Genomic DNA, 21,106 nt, shown 5'->3' with positions numbered 1-21,106 from the left:
ATTAATCAGGAATTTACACACGACTTACAAATGAGCTATTCACTGTGTACGTCTGAGACAGTTAAACGTCTGTATAAGAATTTTTATTAGTAAGACCGTAATACTATATACTGTTTAGAGTAAGTATGGGTGCAATGAAAATAATGCGGTATAAAAGACTTTGTCGGTCTTACTAATAAAAACTCTATATACAGACGTTTAACTGTCTTATACTTATACATTGAGTAGCTCGTTTATAAGTCGTGTGTAAATTCCTTACTAATAAATCACTACATACGTCGTGTATAACAGTATAACTGTTACACAGCTACGTCATAGTTACGTCATTACTTCGTTACGAAAGGTAATAGAATATCTGAGGTTCTCTATTGCATCCGGTAGAGCGCTCTAGTGTGGCGTGTTAAATATCGATAGTACAACTGGCTATAATCGATTACCACACTACATTTTGGTCAAAGAGTACAAGCTACAGCAATATTATTCTAATAATTCTATGATCTTTGGTTTGTTCTTCTGTGGTTACAAGGTAACCATCATCATAAAATGACAGCCGATACGAACAGCTGTTAGAGGGGTGGCCATTTTTTCTCTATATACAACGCTTAAACAAGGGGTTTCGTGTGTATAACTACTGCAAAGCAATTCCCATTGTATAGTTACAGACTGTTTATACGTCCATGGCTTATTCACGGTTTATTAGTAACGTTTTCTGTCTCAACTCTGCATAAGTCTCGTATAAAAACTATACACAGTTTATTAGTAAGACTGTGTGTGTTTTATTAATAATCAGAATAAATAATTTTGGGTTAACCATAAATTTATTTTACGTGAATTTTTAATTTCGTATGCTGTTTGTTTGTGGAAGAAATGCCAACACGAGTTTCATTTTTAATTCACTTAAGTATCCGACTTAAGTAGTCAGTCACGATCTTTTACACACGTCGAGAAGTGTCTGCAACAACTCTACAATAAAAGCCTATGCTAATAGCATGTCTGTCTGTGTACAGTTCTATTCGGAAAGCTGAAGGTAAGTACTGTATATAGGGCAAGAGCAGAGGTAGCAGCAGCAGGGGTTGTGTACGGTACCTCTGGGTTGCCGTGGTCAATGCCCGGCCAGGAGAGGCCGTCTCGCCCCTTGGCGCCCGCACCCCTCTTCCTTCCACGCACCTGCCGGGAAGACGTACGACAATCAGACTCCAGATAACAAGCACAACAGATTAAAACACGAACAGACAGGCAGACAGACAGACATGCAAATATATGTACAGCAACACAGAACATTATGTGCAAAATTCACTGATACAAACTGTACTAGAACGTAATCTGTGAAAAGTTACAGTATCTGCTTAAAAGTGGGATGGATGAGGGTAAACAAGTATACAATGGAAAATACTTTTGTCGAAAAGGATTCAATTGACAAGAAAAGAGGAATCCTTATGGGAGAAAGCTCATACTTACTGTCCACATTGAATTAATTAATTAATTAATTAACGAATTATTGAAAAATAAATTAAGTAATTATTAAAAGAATGAATAAATTAAGGAACAATGAAGGAAATAGGTGCTCTAATGAGAAAATAAAAAAATTAATTAATAATAATTATTCTGCAAATGAGTGAATTAATAAAAAGATTAACTAAGAAATGAAGAAACAATCAAAGAAATGGATTAATAAGAAAATGACTCAATGTATGCAAAATAATTAAATGAATGAAGTAAGGAAATAACGATGAAATGTATGAACAATTAGAGAAATGACTTAATTCGCAAGGAAAATGAATAAATTAGTGAATGTACAAGAAATTAGTGAATTAATTATAAAATGAATGAATTAATTAATTAACAATTTAAAAATGTGAATTAATAAGACATCAATTAATAATGAAGAGCTAAGAAACTTTGGAAAATTAGTAACAAAATGAAAAAAGGAAAAAGGGGATATTAAAGAAATGGGCGAATTAAAAAGAATATGAATGAATAAAAAATTAATAACGGTGAATGAATGAAAGAATATTTAAAGAAATGGGCGAATTAATAAGGATATAAATGAATAAATAATAAATAATGATGAATGAATGGATTAACATTTAAATAAATGAGCTAATTAGAAAATGAATGAATTAATTAATATTTAAAGAAATGTCGAATTAATAATGATATCAATGAATGAAAAATAAATAATGCTGTATAAATGAGTGAATGAACATTTAAAGAAATGGATGGGTGAATTTGAATATTTAAAGAAATGGACAAATTAATAAGGATATTAATGAATAAATAATAAATAATGATGAATGAATAAACATTTAAATAAATGGGATAATTAGAAAACGAATTAATTAATTAATTTACATTTAAATAAATGGCGAATTAATAAAGATATTGATGAATAAAGAATAAATAATGATGAATGATTGAATGAACATTTAAAGAAATGTGTGAATTTGAATATTTAAAGAAATGAACAAATTATTAAAGATATGAGTGAATAGAAATGAATGAGCGGATGAACATTAAAAAAAATGGGCAAATTAATAAGGATAGGAACTAATAAAAGTGAATGAATGAACATTTAAGGAAATGAGTGAATTAAAAAATGCATGAATGAACAATTAAGTGAATTAATAAGAAAATTAATTAACAATAAAATTAATGACTGAACTATATGAAAATGGACAAATAAATTACTGGACAAGTAATGAATCAATTAATAAAAATGACTGAATTAATTATAAGAACAATGAAAGAATGAATAAATAAAGGGAAGAATGAATTTGTGAAGGAATTAATTATTTAAGGAACTATCATTAACACTAAAGAATCCATTTATCCAGACAGGAGTCCATTCATCCACCCATTTATTCGCCCATCCAATCTTCGAAGATTCTCATATCCCTGTAAACGTTCGTACATAACAATTGAGAAACGAAAGACATAAATTTTCCACATCGAGATTCGAACCTGAGGCTTTCACCTCGACACAGCGTTAAATCTACGTCTTAAAAGTTGTACACACAAATATTTTATATTTACAGAATCTGATTAAATCTCATTTGAAAGAAATTGGATGGGTTTTAGATCTAGCACTAAAATACGTCTAGGGGTAGGTAAAATTCCAAATTCATCACTGCACTGCCCACAACAGCAAGGTAACGTAATACGTAATAGCGTTCGATCTTTTATAAAACAAAACCTGCCAATGTTACAACACAAGCTACCCTGCGTGACACGGGGACAAACTGGATGAGAGAGGACAGACAGGCCGATGGACAGCAGTAACACTCTGTGTCATGTTTTACTGTCCTCGTTCGAGATTTTGAATCGATTCCAGGAAAAAAAAGTTCCACCTCCCCTTTTGTCACGACTCTCTAATTACATTTCTTTTTCTGAACAGCTGATTCTGTCAAGAGACAAAAGAATGCATTCAGTTGTTGGAGTCAAGAACGCTGAATCTGTTCTTCAGAATGGCCTTCCAGATTTTTTTTAAATTAAATGTTTAATCCGAGTATGAGGCATATAATTAACACAAGGACAAGAAAAATATTTACACTACTGAAATACTTGTGCCATTCTTTGTTAGGCATTAGTGCTTGTCAAAGTCTTTTTTTCCGCTAACAAAATATTAGATTTGTTATTACTTTCGAAAAATTATACAGGGACATCATTTATTTTTACTTGCATTTTTATTGTACCTGCATTTCTGAATGTACTTCACTCCTACCCCTTCACTAATGTCCTTGCTCCCGTCAGACACACAAACTTACGGCCGCTGTTGCATTCGAAGTCTTCAAGCAGTGAAGTAAACACTGCAGTGTATAGTGTGTTTCATAAATACGATTGCGTTTTCTATAGAAGAAAGAACCTACATTAATAATATCGTACTAAAAAATTATATTCAAAAAACGATAAATTCAATTTCAGAGAATAGGCTTCAAAATGTTTTTAATATTATGCGTACTGAATTGAAGCCTGCATTGTAATGAACGGCAACCATTTTCAGCAACTTGTTTAAAAATTCAGATTAGCTTTTTTTGAATTGAGGTGGCTAGAAGCAAAGGAATGCTAGTGACATTTGTAATAACATGAGTTAAGTGCATCCAGTGTAAGCTAAAGTATCTAAAATTTTAGTGGCAAAGGGATATTTTAATCGCATCACACATTAAAATTTAAAAAAAATTTCACCGATTTTAAGAACGCTTAAATATTTAAACCCCATTTTCTCAAAAGTAACTTAAGTGCACTTACAGCCCTTTACTTATGTCCCCCTCGATTTAAGTGCACTCTCTATATTGTATGTTAACACCAATAATTAATATGCTAAGTAAAGTAGACATTACATAATGAACACAGCCGCCTGAAAAGTTGAGTTTTTGAAAAAAAAAAGTTACTGTATTTTGATAAATTCCGTAAAAGTGATGATCAAACTGAAAATCGTAATATCGTATTTCCCTACAACATAAATGGATACACTACTTTTCTCTCCTCCTATACCTAGTAAAATGATTTGTTTACATATTGCACTAGCAACATCAAACTCCTGTAATGGAAGGGTGCAACAGTGTTTCCGAGTATAGCCAGGTTAATGTTAAAAATTTTGGTAAAAATAAAGTGATGTCCCTGTACAAGCGTCTGTCCTCCTAAGGCCTGTAACACACTTGAAGAGTTTTCGCTAGCGAGAAATGTGTTGCGAGAAAGAGGCGAAGAGCCTTCCTCCACACACTTGGCGAGTTCTCGCTATCACAGATCACACCTCGCTATGATCATGCCTTCATGCAGAAAGCATTTTTCTGATTATAGTAATCACTCATTGGGGAAATATTATAGGTTATGTATTTACGTATATTTTCGTACTTAAATATATAACCTGTAAGTATATTGTCGTACTTTACAAACTACGTACGAACGCTATGTTGAATCTGAGTATTCAGATGATGAGGAAATAGAGTTACATGACCATATTTTGTTAGTTGAAAGAAAAAGTTGGCCTAAAATTAAAGCCAGAAATATCTGAAAATCACATTGTATCTTATGAAAATAAGGGCGAGTTTTGGACACTGGTTTCGATTTGGCATTGTTACAGGTTGAATAGACCTCAGATTTTTGCTATTCATGATGTGATAGAGGATTCTTTACTATGTTCTCAATAAAATTATGTAAACTGTTAAGACATATAGGTACATTTAAAATGTTTAATTAATACTATTAAATCTCATCAAAATAAAATATAGCCCTATTTATTTTCAGATAATTTGATATTTGTCTCCAGATTTCTTCTTTAAGTTTCGTGTTTTTGTAGTTTTCATCCCGTGTATCATATAAATATGCCTACGGGTGACATCGTACAAATTCGATTAGTTTCTGACTGCAATTATCAGCCATCTTTCCTCATTTTCAAATAAAGACAATACAGTTCATCGCCACCTGCGATATCTTTTTCTACATTCAACCGTCATAAAGAGTATAAATGTCAAACATCTTTGATAAATATGTCAAGAAAATTCGCTGAGCTACCGATTCCAGCGAGAAACTCGCGCGAGGTTTTTGCCTCGAACGAGAATCTCTTCCAGTGTGTGGACGTCCATTTGAATCCATGTTATCAATTGTTTTATTTTCTCGCAACACATTTCTCGCTGGCGAAAACTCTGCAAGTGTGTTACGGGTCTAAAGCAGGGCTGGGCACCAAGAGAGAATTCTACTCTCTCACGGAGAGCCATATGACTTCTCTGTAATCACTTTTTTCCCCCGCAGAACACCGCGCAGCGTTGATGCTGTCACGGATGAATATTAAGCGTCCCCGTTTAGAGTTTGGATTCGCTCCCGGTGCCCAGCCCTAACCAAAAGAATCAAGAAGATCTGGATAGCAGAGTTCCTCACTTTTAAAAAAGTAACAGGGGATTCACTGAATCCTGGACATTGCGTGGATACGTCTTCGTTTTATTATTTTCTATTATATGGTTGTTTTTTATATGTAGAGATATGGTTCTTTAATGTTTAATATTTTATCGTAGTTCATTTTTATTATTAATAACCTCCATGAAATTTAGAAATCTTCTCACAATTCGTGAGCTGTCACATAGGGACAAAAAGTACTTAAGGGGTTAGGTGCAGCTTACAGCAATCAAATTTTGGAAATATTGAACATTTTTTTCCTACATTTTGCACAATGATGAAAATTAGTATGTGTAAAACATTACCTTTCTGGTATACGAAAAAATATTTTTACGATTAAAAAAATTATTTATATTTATTTTTTCAAAATTCAAAATGGTGACAGTTCACTGTGCAGTGATAAAGCGTTTCCCTCATAACTCAAAAGGTTTATGAGTTATGAGGGAAACGTTTCATCACTGCACAGTGAACTTTGAAATTTTGAAATTTGAAAAAAAAAAAAAAAATTATATTAAAAATATCTTTTTCATATAGCAGATGGATAGTATTTTATACATATCAATTTTCATTTTCGTACAAGATACAGTAATGGAGGAAAAAAATGTTGAATATTTCCAAAAATTTTACTGCTGTAAGCTGCACCTAACCCCTTAAGCATATAAATATTTACAAGTTCATTGAACCATTGATTTTGTTTTGACAAATGAAAATCCTACAAGTACAGAGCTGCAAATACATTTTTGGATTAATGGAAATATACCTAGTTTTAGAGAGAGAGGTAAATATTATGAAAAAGTAAAGAGGGTTAATGAACTTAGTTTCATTTTAAATATAGGTGATGCTTCAGCAGCGCAATTGATCCTTTCAATGCAGCTAAGTTTACAATCGGAATAATAGACGTAGGTATTTCAAGCCTCTTAAACATATCTTTCATGAAGAGAGTAGCGGTACCTCTTGCTCCAACCAGAAATCCGATTACTTAAAGCTCTTTTAGCCGGTATTTTTGGAGGTAATAGAGAATGATGAGATTGTATAATATGGTCTTTTCTTTTTTCTTATCCACTTCAGCCGGCTGTTCCTCATTTGTTTAGAACCGCACAGAGGGATCAATAATTATGAATCCAGATTTTGCAGATTCCTTGAAAGCTATTATGCGCTGTGTTATATTCAGATAATGGTAGTTTCTCGTCGCTTACAGATATTAACTTGCAAATAGATTACTCAACACTCGACAGATAGCAGCATGCATACGCTTTGGAATGTGCATCATCTAGCGGATACATCTTGAACTTCATGTTACGCTAAAAATGTTTGATTTCTCATCTATTTTACCTCGAACAAAGACGTATTCACACCAAAACAATCTCTTCACTGTATGTAGTTGTTGGGTTATGTAAACGTCATAATACCAACAATAATAAAAGTGAAAAAGAAATTAGTTGTTTAGTTTATTTTTTACAGTTATTTTAAATCTTTATTCTGAAGAAATAATACACTTATTTCCATAGTTTTATAGGTTCTCTCCAGCTTTTATATGTAACACACTGTAATGTCAGTTGTTTCTTGAAATAATTTGTTTTAGAAACTATTTTTTTTTATCTTTGATTCCAATGTAATAAATCAGCTCGGTATGAGGAAAATGGTACACATTTTTGAAGTAACTGAATATATTATAATTAATGTCATCAGGTGATATATAAAAAGGTTCGTTTTTAAATTTGAAAGACTAGCCGTGTGAACATGTTTCATGTACCGACGGATATCATAGTTAAAGTACAGTCTAGTATACACAGTCACGAAGCTTGAGTTGTGAGGGTGCTAGGAACAATAGACTGTGCCGGTACTATTTCGCATTGTCTGTAATGAGGCGATATTAGCGACCCTAGTGGTTAGCAACTATCTATAGATGCATATTTACTACGTATTGAGCTTCGTGACTATATACACTAGACTGTGGTTAAAGTACACAGTTTCTTCGACCTCTCAGTTTTCCCAAAGGGAACTGAGATCTTAAACTGAGGGGATTCGATCCGGCATCGGAACTGGAATCCGATGTGGCTTAGTGGATAAAGCGTCAACACGTAGAGCTGAAAACCCGGGGACGAGTTCCGGACCCGGAGAGAATTTTTCTCTGTTCTATCCATCCTTTATCTTATCTGTTATTGCCATTCCTTAACAACATTGTCTATATAAAAGTTAAAAAGGATGGGGAGACAATGGACATCCTTGTCTGACCCCTAATTTACAATTTCATGTCTGAAGCTTAAAGTTGATTCGTATATATAAACTGATGTTTCTTCATACAAATATTTTATTATTCGTATCATTTATTGACCAATATTGGTTTACATGGCAAGCAAAAATTGTTATGATCGACATAATTTACATTAATTTAGTGCAATTACATCTAACTGTAACATTTTTTCATTGCTACTATCTCGTATTTTAACATTTCAGTATCACATAAATTACAATTAAAAATTAAACAAAAAAAAAATAGGGTCAACAAAGAACCATAAACATTTCTACTTCAAATAATGTTAATATTACTCGCGCTATAAAATTTTATTTATAGTAAATAAACTTACGCACACAGAATACTTACTAAATTTTAAAGAAGGAAGAGTTCGTCCAGAGGGCTGGATTCGGGAAGAGTATTTAAAACGCTTATTACATTTCCAAGTTGAATAGTTATACTTATAGCCCATAAATTTAATTGTAAATATAGTAGGCCTACTTGGGCATAAGTTTTCTAATGTGACTTTGGCACAATAAAGACCTACGTTAACTACATATGATTGTCAGGTACGAAATCATTAATTCTACATTCAATATTACATTGTAACAGGTGATCATATTTTATAAGCAAAAAAGTGAGCAATTCTTTTCACCCCGTAATACGTGTAAATGAAAGGTTATTTCCAATACTTCAGTCCAGAGAAAGTATCTCATTTGAATAGGAAACTTGTTGGACCCCTAAGGCCGTTCTGAGAAAGGATCATGGATATTTAGCTAGCCTCGATATCGGCAAAATGTTTAACACACGAAGCCCGGGAAAGATTATAACCGAAGCCCAGGTGATTTCAAATTTAATTACAGTAATTAATTTTACTTTCCCATTGTAGGGGGCACAAACTCTTTAAACTGCAAAAAAAAAAAAAAACTGATTCAGATTCAAAGACTCAAAAATTCAGGGAAAAGCGCATGGTTTTATCAAAATATATGTATATACGACAGTTAATAACGTACACTGTGGGCAAAACTGCATTATCCATTACAAGAGTTGAGGTCTTGAAAGAAGCAATTGAAAATGCATTTTCTTTTCTACGAACGTGTGAAAAGACAGCATTTTCGATAAGAAAACTGACAACGAAAGTAAGTTTTACTGCACTGAGTGCGGAAAATATCGCTTTCCACATGCCTCCTAACAAATACATCTACATAAGAATGTTTTTTTTTTTTCACTTTATTACTAACTAGCCGTACCCGTGCGCTCCGCTGCACCCGTTAGAAATAAATATAAAGTAATTACATAATTAAAATAGGACGTTTGATCCAGGGAACATTCGTGTTTGATAGAAGGATAAATCGTTTAATATGTTACTTAATTTAAATTGCATCCAAATAATTAAAATGCGATCATTTTGGTCCAGAGACACTCATTTGTGCAATGACAATTCCTTTAACATGTTTCTTAATTTTTATTACATGCAACCATAGTTTTAATGAACATTGACATCATTTACATTTAATGTGTATATTTTATTTGACTTGTTATAGGTTTCCATTGAATTATGGTAACTTAATTTTAACCCTTGTTTTCTACGTATTCAGTAAATGGCGCTTGGCCCACTATGGTTCTGAACCCTTCAAATAACTTAAATTATATTATATAATATTACATATTATATTATATTATATTATATTACATTACGTTATATTATATCAGAAGTTACTGTAATAACATTATAGAATTATGTCCATCTAGAGAAACTACACTTTCCAATGATGAAATAATAATTAATTATACAAATCGGTTAATTTAGCTTCCGATATTACTTCATACAAACACAGAAACATTCTCTGTAGGCTATCTTTCATAGCTTTCGATTGTTGCTGTCCAAGGCCACTTATAGACGAAGTCATTTGTTTTTTAAATCATTACACGGCCTTAGATGGCAGTTATTTTAATTTTAAAACTCATTTATCTCATTAAATATCAGTCCTATCAAAATTTTTCAAGGAATAAAACTTATCGCAAATTATTTTTAAAGAAACTTTTGTTATGTAACATTTTTCACAAAAATCAATAATAAGCGAGATATTTCGATTTATTTAATTCAGGCCCCCTTATAACCCCCCTTTTAAATAATTTGTTTTGAATGCCATATAGCCTAAAATCTAAGTTACAACGAACTTAATTTATATTCTAATTTTCATCGAAATCCGTTCAGCCATTATCGCGTGAAAAGGTAACAAACATACAGACAGACAGACATACAAACAAAAATTAAAAAAAAATGCGATTTTCGGTTTCAGGGTGGTTAATTATATATGTTAGGACCAATTATTTTTGGAAAATCGAAAATTACCAGAAAAATTTCGGCTACAGATTTATTATTAGTATAGATGATATTCGAATGAAACGTTTCTACGTTTTACAAATTTTTATTGGTGGTTAACATTAATATTAATCGTAAATTCGTTTGTTTTATTTTCATAACTACAATCCATTATTTTGTACACAGATTATTCAAATTGTGACTTACTTACTTACTTACAAATGGCGTTTAAAGAATCCAAAGGTTCATGTTGCCCTCACATAAGCCCGTCAACAGTCCTTATTCTGAGCAAGATTAATCTAGTCTCTACCATCATATCACACCTTCCTCAAATACATTTTAATATTATCCTCCCATCTACGTCTTGGCCTCAGGTCTCCCAACTAACACTCTATATGCATTTCTGGATTTACTCACGCGTGCAAAATGCCCTACCAACCTCAAACGTCTAGATTTAATGTTCATTATGTCAGGTGAAGAATACAATGCGTGCAGTTTTGCGCCATGTAACTTTCTCCATTCTCCTGTAACTTCATCCCTCTTAGCCGCAAATACTTTCCTAAGCGACTTATTCTCGAACACCATTAACTTCTGTTCCTCTCTCAAAGTGAGAGTCCAAGCTACACAACCGTACAATACAACCGGTAATATAACTAATATAACTGTTTTATAAATTCTAACTTGCAGTTTTTTTTAGAGCAGAATGTATGATAAAAGCTTTTCTACTGAATAACAACAGGCATTTCCCACATTTATTGAGTTTAACTTCCTCCCGTATGTCATTTATATTTGTTACTGTAGCTCCAAGGTACTTTAATTTTTCCACCATTTCAAAGGATAAATTTCCAGTTGTTATACTATTACCATTTCGTACTATGTTCTGATCACGAGACATAATCATATAGGCTACTTTATTTTTTTCGGGATTTACTTCGAAACTTACCTCCTTATTTATTAAAACTGTGACTACAGAATTAAATTTCCTACTTAAAAAAAAACTTTAAAATATTCTCCATGATATTATCACAGTCTACTATATAAAGTCGCGAAGCTTGAGGTGTTTTTTTGCAAATCTCGTGATAAAGCGCTCCAAGTGGTTAGCAACTAGAAACAATAGACTGTCCATGGTCGACTTTGGACTGTGTCGTATTTCCATAGGGTGCTAGCTCGTTGCGTATTTCACACTGATGCTTGTGAAATGTTCGTTATTGGTTTTAATGAAAATGTTAATGGCTAAAATATAATAATTGGAATAATAATAGTGCTATAAATTGTAGCAACAGTAAGAGAAAGAGGCCAGAGTTATCCTTTTTCCGATTTCCAAAAGATTCAGAAAGGTTCCTGGGTTTCCACAAGAATGCTGTGCAGAAACAAAACTGTTAATTTGAAGTTCTTTGTGAGTGTTAGAATGCATTATATCCTTAAATTTCACAATGAAATGTTTCAGTCTAACCGAAAGGACATTAGATACCGGTTAAAGTTCTGTCACTTAGGCTGCTAAATTTCCAGAGAAATAAAGGTTAAGTCTACTTTTTTTTTTCAGATGATATATTTTTAATTCTAGCTTTTAATTTTGTTATTATTTTTATGTGTTATTTTACTAAAGACGTAGAAAAATTAAGTTTTTTTAATGAAATTTATTGATCACGTTTTATTTTCAATTCTGGTGGGATTATTATTGCTTAGGCCTACTTTTTTCTTCAAAGGATATGTTTTTAATTATAGCTGTTAATTTTATTGTTATTTTTATTTGTTGCGTTACTAGAGACGTAGAAAAAGTCTGTTACAATAAAATTTATTGATCACGTTTTATTTCCAATTCTGGTGTGATTATTATTGCTTAACCTCATCCCACTTTGTTAACTACGTAAGCCTACACTACAAGTACCGGTACACGTAAGTTACTCCATTAATTCATATTTCCAATATTATTGTTGTAAAGAGAAATGTAAATTAATATTTATTGGTTTCATAGTTAATTATCGCTATAATCTTGAATGAGTGAAGCTATTATAGTAAATTTCAGTTAGTTTTGCACAAACAAAAATTATATTAACTTATTTCTTGCTGGTATCTTCGAGTGTATGGTGGAATTTAATACACTTCATTAAAATAATAAATTAACTTTATGCATTTAATATTTCAATAATGGAAGGAAGGTGTTAATTTTTCCAGAAGAACACGACAACGAAAGTGTAACAAATTTTGTCGGCTGCTAGGAGAGAGATCTGCGATGATGAGGCGATAGTAGCGATCCTAGTGGTGGGCAACTACCCATGTTTGCATAGCTTCGCGACTGTATATAGTAGACTGTGATATTATTGCTCGCACAATAGTCTCAAAACTATTTTGTTTTCATAAACGTTTTACAGTTTTTGTCCATAATCCCCTCATTCAATTTTAATTACAATTATGCGTTAATTCTGAAAAACCCTGTATACGTACTTTATTTCATCCTACCACATAAAGATTCCAGTTACACGTATGGAAGCAAGAAATGTAATAAAACAGCGAAGGAAAGCAAATAATAAGTATCGACGTGTATCTTGTAGTGTATATCACTTTCATTGTCTTGTAGATAGCGCTACGAGTATTAGTTTGTCACTTGTTTATAAATAAAGCAGCATAGCTACAGAAGTCTAACAATGTTTGAAAACCTAGGCGCTCTCGGCTGACATCAGCCGCCAGCGCGATACGGAAACAACCAACAGAAGGCGCTAAAAACAAAAGAACGAAAACACACATGCAATTGTTTATCAATGGTTAATTTACTGCTGGCAGTTGGTCAATTTTGATGTCGACTAAAAAGAAAACGAGACGAGACACGAAAGGTAACATTTACTTGTAGGTGGGAAAAAAACAATTGAAATAACAAACAATTGACAATCACGAACGAATGGACGTAGAGGAAAAAAAAAGATCTCCACATTTTGACGGAAATACAGTCTTTCTGCAATATACATTTCGGTGCTAAAAATCAATGTAGTTCCTGGCACGTTGTTATTTTAGTAAAACGAAATCTTAGCAAACTTCGAAATATCGTAATTCGCAAACGATAAGAGTAACGCACACACAATATTGTGTTAAGATTGGAAAGTGCTTTTTACAAAATCGAGGAAAAGTTTGTAAAACGAACAGAGCGAGTTTTTCAATTTTCCGAATTTTGTAATGCACTTCACAAACGTGTATTGTACAACGTTTTTTGCACTATCATATTTTTAAAATTGCAAATACAATATATTTTGCATTGAAAATTCAGAGCAATATTATTCCAAAGCCTTCGCAAAACTATACTGTAATGGTAACTAAGTAACAATAAATGCACTGTAATGAGTCTATTTCAGTATAGTTTTATTTTATAAAGAATCGTTTACCTAAAAACAAGTTTCTGTGTGGGATTCTAACTTTCAAGGCCTAGCAACAATACCTGTAAATACAACAAAAAAACACGATCTTGCAAAAAGATGTATTAATATAGGCCTATTGCCCAACCGGAGAAATATTGACGTAAATGAAAATTTAACTGAGTTATTGATGTCAAATTGTTGTTTGAACACGCCTTCATCTGAAGAATCAAAAACAAAATATGTAATATTGAAATTTACGCTATATAGCACGTATGTCTTTATAGAATTGGTGCGCATTTGGTACGTTACTGGAGCAACAACGTCCGGTCGAACAGTAGTGCGTATATTATTGTGGCGAGTGCATGTGTGTTGAGCAACAACGGCATAAAGACAATTTAGATAAATTTATTATTATTATTTTCATTTGAAGAAACAGTGACGTAAATATGCATTTTGTGGTTTTTGCCGCTATTACTATGTATTTCTCTACCACCGACTTCGGCCAATAACAACACAAATGTTCATATATGTCTTTGTTACCCTAAATGATATTAATCCATAATTGAGAAATAAAGACGAAAATGTGAATATGAATTTGGTATTCCCAAGAAACTAGTTCGATTAATTAAAATGTGTCTTAGTGAAACTTTCAGCACAGTCCGTATAGGCTAGTTTTTATCTGATGCTTTTTTCAATTCACTGCGGGCTAAAGCAAGGAGATGCACTATCACCTTTACTTTTTAACTTCGCTCTAGAATATGCATTAGGAAAGTTCAGGATAACAGAGAGGGTTTGGAATTGAACGGGTTATATCAACTTCTTGTCTATGCGGATGACGTGAATATGTTAGGAGAAAATCCACAAACGATTAGAGAAAATACGGAAATTCTACTTGAAGCAAGTAAAGCGATAGGTTTGGAAGTAAATCCCGAAAAGACAAAGTACTGTATATGATTGTCTCGTGATCAGAATATTGTACGAAATGGAAATATAAAAATTGGAGATTTATCTTTAGAAGAGGCAGAAAGATTCAGATATCTTGGAGCAACAGTAAGAAATATAAATGACACTCGGGAGGAAATTAAACACAGAATAAATATAGGAAATGCCTGTTATTATTCGGTTGAGAAGCTTTTATCATCCAGTCTGCTGTCAAAAAATTTGAAAGTTAGAATTTATAAAACAGTTATATTACTGGTTGTTCTGTATGGTTGTGAAACTTGGACTCGCATTTTGAGAGAGGAACTGAGATTTAGGATGTTTGAGAATAATGTGCTTAGGAAAATATTTGGGGCTAAGAGGGATGAAGTTACAGGAGAATGGAGAAAGTTACACAACGCAGAACTACACGCATTGTATTCTTTACCTGACATAAATAGGAACATTAAATCCAGACGTTTGAGATGGGCAGGGCATGTAGCACGTATGGGCGAATCCAGAAATGCATATAGAGTGTTAATTGGGAGATCGGAGGGAAAAAGACCTTTGGGTATGCCGACACGTAGATGGGAGGAAAATATTAAAATGAATTTGAGGGAGGTAGGATATGATGGTAGGGGCTGGATTAATCTTGCACAGGATAGGAACCGATGGCGGGCTTATATGAGGACGGCAATGAACCTGCGGGTTCCTTAAAAGCCGTAAGTAAGTAAGTATGAAGAACTTTATCCTGAAATACTAAATGTGTTCGGAAATCACTCAGCTGATGTATGCAACAATTTTACATAATATAAAAGTGAACTGTAATATTACCATGGCGACCATAACGCCTGCCAACTATCACGAAATGAATGACCTAGTAATATTTGCGGTATGGTACGGTTCCTAAACGCGGTCGGGCCATATTTAAAGTAGTAAGCTATATTAATAAGTGATTAGCTAATGGTACGCCAGTCACTTACTAAACACAACAACGAAATCAACACTCAGAATATAACAAGGAGGAGGTGAGGGAATTTTTCAATACAATTTACGTGCAACCAAGAACAATTGAAAGTGTTATATTTAGACTGAAATTGTCACGTCTTTGGCGGTCAACATTTGTTCACCGACTCTAAAAAAAATAGTTGAAGGTAGATTGCTAACAACAAATGAAGCGAAACGCGGTCGAAGAGTGAGAAAGTTAAAACGAAAAGTATAATTTCCCTTCGGTGTTTAGTTTTGTGAAATTTTATATAGGTTCTACCTTGGTCTATGATCAATGTAGTGTAAAGAGCGTTTAAACTAAATTCAAGGTTTCACGTCAATATGGTTGTTATCGCTGCAAGCCGTGAAGAATTTTGGTTGCGAAGTAAATATGTCATGTTAACTGTTCTTACGTTACACAAGTTACTCCAAAGCAACTTAAGACCCGAACACAGCGGAAATGCCTGGTAAAAGAGACGTGGTGTGTAGTAGGCCTACTGTTCTCTGTACTGACGATTTAAGGCACCGCTGGTTAATTAGTTCAACTACAAATAATAGGATAGATGAGTAACATATCTGATTTCTTAAATTAAAAAAAAAACTTACGGCAATTCAACTCCTTTAAATATAGACTTTTTCACATTTCTTTTAAGAATATATTCACTGTTGTTTTCATATGCATTTCGTATTTTTATAAATAAATTCATGTTATCTTCACATTAGACTAGGGTTCCCAGACGTCCCGTAAAATACGGGATCGTCCCGTTTTACGCTAATGCATCCCGTTGTCCCGAAAAAAGTCTTCAGGACAGCTTTAAGTCCCGTATTTTAGAGTTATAAATTAAGGGGTTAGGTACAGCTTAAAGAAGTAAAATTTTGGAAATATTCAACATTTTTTTTCCTCCATTACTCTAGCTTGTACAATAATGAAAATTAGTATGTGTAAAACACTGTCATTCTGCTATATGATAAACATATTTTTACGATTTAAAAAAATTATTTATATATATATTTTTTTTCAAAATTCAAAGTTCACTGTGCAGTGATGAAGCGTTTCCCTCATAACTCAAAAAGTATCCAACATTCTGCGATGATTTTTTTTTTGTGTATTTATGCATGTCATATCTACAATATGATGCAGAATCACTTCTCTACCTTTGATAGATTGTCTGATAAAAATAAATTCATTTAAAAAATGGACAAATACCTAACACAAAATAAAAAAAATATATTGTTTGTTAAGGAATGTAGTTGAAAGAGCATTATATTGTAAACATGAGTTTCAGCAATACAATAAAAGAGAGAGAACATGAAAAAGTTAAAAAGTTTATGAGTTATGAGGGAAACGCTTCATCACTGCACAGTGAACTTTGAATTTTGAAAAAAAAAAATATATATATATATTTTTTTTTTAATTGTAAAAATATTTTTTTTCATATAGCAGAAGGATAGTGTTGTACACATACCGATTTCATTATTGTACAAGATATAGTAATGGAGGAAAAAATGTTGAATACTGTACTTCAAAAAAATTTACTGATGTAAGCTGTACCTAATCCCTTAAGAAAAAACGGAAAAGTTACAATGTCTATTCCACAGTACAAATTACAAACATCGCACTTCGTCATTACAGGTGACTGTAGATGGACTATTATGAAAGAATATTATTGTGAGTTATTAATTTCTTACGGCGAGTGATGGCAACACCAAACGTTTAGAAGAAGGCTGGGTGGATCTTTTTAAAAGAAGGAGAACTCTCAAATTTGAAGAGGGTAGTGGAGTTCATTATGTGTATCCCTGGAACAAATGCGTGTGTCGAAAGATTATTTTCTCGCATGAACGCTCTATAGACTGATGAGAAAAATAAATTGTCTGTAAAAACAGTAAAATAAATGCTCATTGTAAAAATAATTCTTCAGTGATGATTGTATTGCATTTCATGACGTGATTCTTAAAAATATGCAATTGTTAAGTGAAATTCATTCTTGAGAGAAATATTGCAAGGCCAAGGCGGATTGATTTATAAGGATATTGTCACGTAAGTAGAGTATTTGGTAGCTATTTCTGTAATAACTTAGTAAAAGCAAGAAAAATAAATTGTGGTTTATTTAACGACGCTCGCAACTGCAGAGGTTATATCAGCGTCGCCGGTGTACCGGAATTTTGTCCCACAAGAGTTCTTTTACATGACAGTAAATCTACTGACATCAGTCTGTCGAAATTAAGCACACTTGGCCCGATTGTATAAACCATTTAATCTTAGATCAGAGGTTAAATTTATCCTTGTTTCAGCTGAACTTGGAATTTTGTGTTGTATAAAGTCTAATCTGAGATTAATTTGTCTCAAACTAAAGTCAACTTTGACTGAAGAAATTTCTCCGATTAAGTTAGATGATCCAAGTTCAGTTATTTCTTTTCTGTTTGAAATATACGAGTGACAGATTGTGCAAATAAAATATCCATTATTATTAATATTAATAGATATGATACGTAGGTACATTTATATATATTTCTTTCAATTTCTTGCCTTAATACACAAACAATCTTATATTTTATAAGGCTCTATCGTGTTCAGCAGTATCAAATAACATAACCTATAACTATATTATGTTTATAACAACCATTAATTATTAATGGATATGATAGATACATTCATAAATTTTCAATTAACTGTATTACTAAACGAAAATTGTCGTTTTATAAAGCTTTATTATGTTTAGCAGTATCAAACACCATAACATGATAACAACTCGGAGAACAGTCAACCTTCTTCTTATTGTCCGCCATTATTTACATTGCACAAAAAACCAGTGTCTCCAACAGAGTGTACGGAAAGTCGCCAAAAAAGTAGTTGGAAAGTCGCTAGATTTCTCATTATCAACAAAGAAAGATTAAATTTTGTCACTATGGGGTGCTAAAAAGGTAACTAAATCCCTATTTAAGCAATATAAAAGTTAAAAGAAATTGTTGTTGAAAAAGAGTTAAAGTCGCTAGATTGGCAACACTGAACAAACCTGTCCGCGCATCACGTATTTCATCTGTTTATGCGATGTTGCCAAATCCTTTTCACGTGAACTTAGATTGCATTTGAACCAAGGTAATTTGATCGCAGAAAAGTTTTATACAATAGAAGAAGTGTCTGAACTCGATTCACTTTTCGATCTTCGATCAAAGTTGATCTTTAGTCAGGGAGTTTTATACAATTGGGCCTTAAATGTCATCGACTTGGGCTGGGATCGAATCCGCAACCTCGAGAACAGAAGGCCAGCGCTATACCGACTGCGCTACCAGGCCGACTGTATGTATGTATATATGTACGTACGTATTTCCTTGAATTACAATTAAAACAAAAATAAAATATACATGAAAACTTCTTTCGCTACATAATAGGAGAAACTGAATTGTTGTGATGTATATAAACGTAAAATTGAATAAATATGTGTTATCTTCGTGGTGAATTTTTTATAAGTTAGTACTACAAATCGATACCTCATTCGATAGGGAAACAAGCAATGTAATGTATTCTGGAGAATCTGTAGATTCACAGATCAATATTGTTTCTTTTAGTGAACAAACTAAGCTTTAAAAGTCATTTACCTCAAAATGGCAAATTTTGACTTATGTATATTGAACTGAAGTATCGAAATGGAAGGAGTTTTTTTAATTAATTAACCTATACTGGGTGTTCATTTCAAAGTGTGTCATGACGTCACTGTTGTTGGGTTACCGATTTGAAGCGAGTTTCAGCTGATATGTTAGAGAAGTTGCCTATTATTTAAGGCGTTCTTCAATCTGAACTTGGGAACGTGTACGGTATAACTTGAACGTCGTAGCAACAGATGGCGGTCTGTACGGTCTGTGTGCTACCATAACCTCTTTCGAACTGGGTTTTGCGCCGGCAAGTCGTACGCAGGGTATTTGTTATCATCGGTTGCGTACGGTAACATTCCACAACACAAATCAAATGCTCCGTGTCCATGTTGACCGTCGAAGTTAATGTCAACAAATACGTAAGTAATCGTCTTAACCCTCTCCCCATATCCCGACAGTACGTATTTCCAAACAGTTCACATTCCTGCCACTACCGGCGTTATCGTACGTATCGGCACGTACTCTTCAGAATGAACGCCGTACTTGCTAGCCATCTTCTCTGCCTCTTAGATTATACACCTGAGCTGCGGAAGTGTAGGAAGATTGAATTCTCTAGGCTCATCAGCTAGCCACATGACGGCATACAGCGAGCCAAGACACATTTTGAACTGAACACCCAGTATACTTAGTAATACCTTAGCTACTGTATTAAAATTACAGTTTCTCACCAAAATAAGTGTCGATTTTATTGCAATCATTTTATAATTTCTATGTTACTGTATTAATTCATCAATTGTGTTTCGTATATTTTTATATAGGCCTAATATATGTTTCGTTTTCGTATTTATTCATCAACTGTTGGGACTTACTCAATGAAAAGTGTACTAGCCTTGTTTTTATTGAAGCTATAATAAAATGTTTTAACACATCTCGCTCGATATGCTAACAGCATTTTTTCAGCCGTAGTTAAAGCAGGATGGGATCGTACTAATGCTATTTTTCAACAGGATGGTGTTCCTTGTCATTATTAAATTGAAGTTAGATAGCATCTGAATAATCAATTTCCTGCTGCTAGAAGAAAAGGATGCGGTGATCCCAGAATCTGCGTAGAAGATTCACCAGGTCTCAGCCCTAACGACTTTTTTTTTTGCCCGTGAATTTACAAGATTACAATGTACAGTTATAGAGTTCAAAGACATCACACATTCGAAATTCTGTGTAAGATATTACACCACGAATTCTTGACAAAATTTTGAAAGCAACTTCACACCAATGGAAAATCAATGGAGCTGAAAAACCGGGTTCGAGTCCCGGTGCCGGAGAGAATTTTTCTCTGCTCTATCCATCCTTCATCATGTGGTAACGTAGACTTCCTGCACGGAAATATCGTATGTACTTCGGTACATCATAATAATCGTCACCTCATCTCGCTACATCTCGCCAAAATATTGTAAAAAAATTGTAAAATATTGCAAAAATTGTAATTGTGGTCGTAATCTTGTGAAATGTTGACTTGTTCCACATCTTAAAGCTTCATTGCTAATGTAAGATCTATGGAATATAATAAATAAAATGAAAATTGGGACAAGTTACACGGTTGAGGTTTTTTCCTTAGCTCATTAACAGAAAATGCTGGGTAACTTTCGGCGGCATTATCAACAGTAATCTCACTAGACGTTTTGATTTATCTAGAGAAAATCAAAACTCGAGTGGGATTTAATTGACTATTACACGATTAGAAGAAAGTATATAAAGATTAGAAGTAACGAAGTACTCCAATACAATAAAATATTAATTGACTTACGAAAATAC

The 21,106-nt window shown here is 33.1% G+C and overlaps 1 protein-coding gene across 3 annotated transcripts in view; it reads right to left on the bottom strand.

The window, feature by feature from the left end:
- The window catches only part of rn (rotund), a 1,149,518-nt gene that overhangs the window by 66,628 nt on the left and 1,061,784 nt on the right, over positions 1–21,106 (bottom strand). For 2 of the 3 annotated variants that reach the window (XM_069846927.1, XM_069846930.1), the window contains exon 6: positions 1,087–1,167. The exons of the other annotated variant lie outside the window; for it this stretch is intronic. In XM_069846927.1, coding sequence (XP_069703028.1) covers positions 1,087–1,167 — 81 coding nt within the window. The remainder of the gene's footprint in view (positions 1–1,086; positions 1,168–21,106) is intronic. 3 annotated transcript variants of the gene reach the window in all.

Source organism: Periplaneta americana, chromosome 15, assembly GCF_040183065.1.
Source record: "Periplaneta americana isolate PAMFEO1 chromosome 15, P.americana_PAMFEO1_priV1, whole genome shotgun sequence".
Classification (NCBI taxonomy): domain Eukaryota; kingdom Metazoa; phylum Arthropoda; class Insecta; order Blattodea; family Blattidae; genus Periplaneta; species Periplaneta americana.
This window is presented reverse-complemented; position numbering and strand designations above follow the sequence as displayed.